This window comes from Triticum urartu, chromosome 4A (genome assembly GCF_056163025.1).
Source record: "Triticum urartu cultivar PI428250 chromosome 4A, HENAU_Tu73, whole genome shotgun sequence".
Lineage (NCBI taxonomy): Eukaryota > Viridiplantae > Streptophyta > Magnoliopsida > Poales > Poaceae > Triticum > Triticum urartu.
The window spans coordinates 32,744,549-32,749,905 of record NC_141876.1 but is presented as its reverse complement, the minus strand read 5'-3'; the positions used below and the strand labels follow the sequence as shown (position 1 = coordinate 32,749,905).

General features: G+C 46.4%; 1 protein-coding gene across 1 annotated transcript; it reads right to left on the bottom strand.

Annotated features, from left to right (window-relative positions):
- Positions 1 to 240: 240 nt before the first annotated feature.
- On the bottom strand, positions 241 to 1,790 carry LOC147974616 (uncharacterized). Its single transcript, XM_087520095.1, has 3 exons — positions 1,647 to 1,790; positions 725 to 1,001; positions 241 to 647 (listed from the first exon to the last, which is right to left on the bottom strand). The coding sequence occupies exons 1-3, from the start codon at positions 1,788 to 1,790 to the stop codon at positions 241 to 243; spliced, it is 828 nt and encodes a 275-aa protein (XP_087376221.1).
- Positions 1,791 to 5,357: the final 3,567 nt, after the last annotated feature.

Here is a 5,357-nt window from a genome sequence, read left to right as displayed (position 1 = left end):
GTCACCGCCCTGGTCTGATGGTTGTGGGTCGTCCTGCGCCGCTTCAGCTTCTTCTTCCCTACCCAGTGGCTGGAAGTCAACAGTGGTCCAGTCGATTCCCATTAAGGCTTGAAAGACAGCTTCATCATGGATCAGTGAAGACGGTTCAATATCAGGAGCGTAAGTATGCTTACGGATTGGAGGGATTAGATTCTCCGCTTCGGGAATTGGTGCAGCCACTCATTTGTTCTGATTGTTATATTAAGCTTGATAATGCGTCAAGTCTGCCTCTTCCACCAATTGGCAAGCCAGAGGGCGCACCGCCCGGTTTATCGCTCTCAGGTCATCTTCATTGAACTCTGAGCCGTCTTCCTTCAATCTGGGATAGCCCTGAGCTGCCTCAGCAGGATCGAAATCCGGCACCCATGCTTTTTCTCGGATTAAGGCATTGATGGCACCGGTTCGAGCAGTAGATTTCTTCAGCTCTTCAATCCGGGCGGGAAGCATTGATAACCTCTTAAGAGTATCTTGAATTAACGTGGGTGCCGGATTGTTATGTGATGCAGTAGAAATGATCCGCTGTGCTCTGGTATACAGCTGTTCGATTAATGTGTAGGCGTCCTTCAATTTCATCCGAACATCTGACCCCAAGTGACCAATGCGGGTGCCTACAACATGATAGAAAGTTCACAAACCGGACCTATCATAGGAAGGCCAAATTATTACAGAAGTCAAGTTAGCTTACCAAAGATGGCGGCAGTCATTGCATGCACTTGCCGCTTTACGCCGGTCAGTTCATCTACTACCGGTTTAAGGGCGGCCTCAGCAGTTTCAATTTTCTTGGTCAAAGCGGCCTTCTTAGTGGCCCAATCCGTCCGCTCTTTCTTGAAGCCCTCCTTCAGCTGTTCCATGATGCCTAAAGCGCTAGTCAACTCCTCTTTCGCCTTTGAGGTTTCAGCTTGTTGGGATTTCAAGTTTTCTTGAAGGTCGGCGAGTTGGTTTTCTTTGGTCTTCAGTTCAGCCTGCATACAGACAGTCATATGACTTAACAAACGGTACAAGAATTGAAGTACCAACCACATAACAAGTTATGCACTTGGCACTTGGGGGCTAATGCATATTTGATCTTCATCTGTCAATTGATTGCCAAGTCCCAAGCTCAATACAAGTATTCAACTTGGCACTTGGGGACTAATGCATATTTGATCTTCATCTGTCAATTGATTGCAAAGTCCCAAGCTCAATACAAGTATTCAACTTGGCACTTGGGGGCTAATGCATATTTGATCTTCATTTGTCAATTGATTGCAAAGTACCAAGCTCAATACAAGTATTCAACTTGGCACTTGGGGGCTAATGCATATTTGATCTTCATCTGTCAATTGATTGCAAAGTCCCAGGCTCTATACAAGTATTCAACTTGGCACTTGGGGGCTAATGGCTATTTGCTCAAATAAGTTCTGATGCTGCCATGTTAAATTACTTAAGTCCCGGTTTAACTACATTAAGTTGAACCGGCCCTTGGGGGCTACATCAGTGAATTTCGAAGCATTCAGTTTTATAATAGTAAGTCCCAGTTTACAAGAGGATTGCCAAACCGGCCCTCGGGGGCCAGGAGAGTTAACAAAATTGAAGTATCCAAGCAGGAAAAAGCACATGGAAGTTACCTCAAGTTTTTCTTTCATCATATTCACCAGACCGGCTTCATAGTCACGGCTGGTATACAGCCGGTTCAAGTAGCCGGAATGAAGGTCTTGGGCATTCAGAGCAGCGTAAGTCGCCAGATCAACATTCCACTTGCCTTTGCTCATAGTAGCGAATTCTTCTTTGGCAGTATGCTTTGATAAGGCGACCGGATTGCTTGGTTCAGTACGGCCAATGCCAGTAATCACAACATCATCATCCTTGGTATTACCGGTCTGACCAGGGGCAGTCGGTTGATCAGCAGGCCGGATTGGACTGGTGGATTTCTCAATCCGGATGGGGCTTCCGTGCTGATCAGCAGGGCCTGAGGCATCAACAGGCCTTTCTTCGGCAATAATGTCTTCATCTTGCAGTGGGGGGTCGTTGGGTATATCTTCGCGAATGGCCGCTTCAAGTTCTGGTGTTTTGTCCGGTTCAGGAACGGCATCCTCCTCGGCCGATTTATCCAGGCGGGCCTTCTTGCTTGGCCTAGGCTTGGCCCTAAAAGGAGTAATCAAAATCAAATACAGCACATGTTCCAACGTGATGTATCAGAAATATTATGATAAGTATAGCTTACCCAAGCACCATTTTGAGCGGTGGCAGCTGAGTGGCTGATGACTCGCCAGAGGATGAGTGGGAAGTAACCTGATAATCGGAGCCAGATGGATTAAGAGGTTGACGAAAATAGCCCGCTTTAGGACAAGCACTGACAAGCAAATTAGAGACCTCTGAACGGCGTTTCCGAACCGGACTGTTCGGTAAACCGGCGGAGGTAACTACCTGGCCGCTGTGCCGGGTTGTGCGGCGAACTTCGTGCTGTTGGGTCTTCATAAGAAATTTGGGATCCAAGTAAGCAAGAGGATGAGAAAATTTAACTTTCCGGTTTGCCTGACGGATTTTTAGTGAAGGCAAAGGGTTCGAATCAGAAGAAAGAGAGATTACCTCTGCAGCATCAGCATGGCTAGCTTCGGCATCATCCTGACAAATATTATCATCAATAAGGCGTGTGAAAAGTAAGCCATGTGAATCAAGTTCTACCTCAAGGTCCGGATTACCCACATCGTCATCAGCGGGCGGATCAGAAGATGCAGTGGTCTTTCTTTTATGAGCAGGCCTCTTAATGACTTTGGTTTTTGGCCAGATTGGTCTTTCTGGTTTATCTGGTTTTTCTGGTTTCTCCTGAGGAAGCTTCTTGCTCCAAAACGGGTCATCACCCTATTTAAGCAGCAGTTGATGTTAAAGAATATACAAAAATAGCAGTGACATGTTCAGTAAAAAGTACAGTCAAAATCTTACAGCTGGCGGTTTGTTGGTAGCACAGAAGGGGAGCAGGCCGGTTCGAGCGCAGAGGTGTTCCGGTTCGTTCAACATTTTCTTCACAGCTTCTGTGATCTCGTCATCTGTGAGCTGGATGTTAACTTGACGGAGTGGGTCATCGACACTACCGGTATACTCGCACATCAAACTGGAGCGCTGACTGAGGGGCAATATGCTCCATGATATCCAACAGCGTGCGAGATCAATTCCTGTTAAACCGTTGGCCATGAAGGCTCTGAGCTTGGATAGTTCAGGAGCATATTTACTTCTCTCCTTGGCAGTCAACCTTTGCGGAAAAGGGTGTGTATTGCTAAGCCACTCCGGACGAAAGCCAGGAAAAGGATTTTCATTAGCAGGGGAGGTGTCTTTGCAATAGAACCATGATTGATTCCACTCCTTGGGGTGGCTGTGCAGTTTGGCGTGAGGGTAAGTGATCTCCTTTCTTTTCTGAATCGCCACACCACCCAATTCCGTATTGGAGCCATCAGTGAATTCTGTGCGGCGGTTTAGGTAAAAGCAGTCTCTAAACAACTCAACTGTGGGTTCCTCTTGAAAGTATGCCTCACAGAGCACTTGGAAGTGACAGATGTTGGTAACAGAGTTGGGGTCAGTGTCTTGTGGGCGGAGTTTAAAGTTGGCTAAGACATCTCGATAGAATTTTGAACCGGGCGGATTAAAACCCCGGGCTAAGTGATCTGCAAAAACGACAACCTCTCCCTCTTGAGGTGTGGGCGGGCATTCTTTGCCAAGGACCCTCCAATGGATGGTATTTTTGCTGCTTAAAGCGCTAGTCAGGACAAGATTATTCAGTTGAGTTTCTGTGACGCGAGAAGGAACCCAGTTGCACTCATATACTTGTTTGGTCATGGTGAAGTCTACAAAATAAGTTATTCCGGTTCAAGATTGCGTTGGGTAAAAGGTATACACCGGTATGAACATTGTTAAACCGGAGGCAATTATATCTAAACCGGAGTTCTATGAAGCGGTGTCATATGGCTAAAGAGTTCTGGCGGTTCAACCAGGGGACTAATGGTATATACCGGTTTATTAACTTTTTCTATACTATGTTAAACCGCCTGATCTAAACATTGAAAGCAATTGAGGTTGCGGATGGCTAAGTATGCAGAAATAGGTTTCACAAGGTTTTATTACAGCAATGGATCTAAGGCAAGTTCAGAAAAAACAGGAAAAATATTCAAAAGCTTAAGGCAGAACAGTATTGATTCAATGGACAGGAAAATATGTGAGATCTATAGACTTGAGCATGAAGCTACAGGAGGATGCTAAAAGCTACTGCTAATCAGAGCAGGGTTTCACAGATCTATCCAGGAGTCTGGGTATGAGTATGAATAGTTGATGGAGCACCGCAAGAACAAGAAACCCTAGAACAGATCTAGGTCGAGGAAAGCGAAGGACTTACCAGAGCTGAGGAAAGCGCGGAAGATCGCCGCAGTTTTCTGATGCGTTCAGGTTGATGCAGCAGGCCCAAGATGGTGCGGAGGTCAATGGCTGCAGCAGAGCTCCGAGGCTAGCGACGCGAGGAAGACAAAGAGAAAGGGGACGAAGGGGAGAAAAGAAATGACCCTTCGGTCCTATTTATAAGGCAAGAGACATGTGTCATGCGCGTGAATCAAGGAACCATAAATCTTTGAAGCGGAGCTGTCGCCTCGGTTATTGCGGATTTATTAAACAAAGAAGGTATCATGAATATTAATTTTATGATGACGTCATACCGGTTTACAGCAACCAGAGAAGGTGATATCACGACGGTTCAACAAATACAAGAAGACATTGAAGACGAATTTTTTTTGCTAAGGATTGACATGAACCCGTTCAAATCAATCTGGGGCCTAATGTTGGGGATATTACTACTGGGCGTAAACCGGCCTACCTGGGCCGGGTTAACTTCATCAGTAATTCCAAGGTGTTAAAACCCAAAGAAGCAGATAAGGGCCCAAGGCCTGTAGTAGGTTTAAGACCAGTAGCCGTAAACCGGCTTTATGTGTAAACTTGTATTGTAAGTTAGGAATAAGGAAAGACCAACCCGGGTACGAGTATGAACCGGTGTTGGGACTCTGTGGACCGACAGGCGTCACCCATGTATATAAGGGGACGACTCGGTGGCGGTTCAAAGACAGACAACAACAACTCGAGACCTAGGCGAAGCTTATTTGCTCCCTAGTCATCGAAACCCCATCAATTCCATCACAACTAGACGTAGGCTTTTACCTTCATCGAAGGGGCCGAACTAGTATAAACTCTCTGCGTCCCTGTGTCCGCTTTAACCCCTTCAAGCTAACCCGTCGCGATGGCTCCACGACTAAGTCCTTTCACTAGGACATCTGCCGTGACAAAACCACGACACCCAGGGAGAT

Coding starts and splice junctions, on each gene's coding strand:
- LOC147974616 (XM_087520095.1), bottom strand. CDS start 1,790: ATGAGCAAAGGCAAGTGGAATGTTGATCTGGCGACTTACGCTGCTCTG. Junction 1,002..1,646: donor TGATGAAAGAAAAACTTGAG/GTAACTTCCATG, acceptor GTCTGTATGCAG/GCTGAACTGAAGACCAAAGA. Junction 648..724: donor AATGACTGCCGCCATCTTTG/GTAAGCTAACTT, acceptor ATCATGTTGTAG/GCACCCGCATTGGTCACTTG.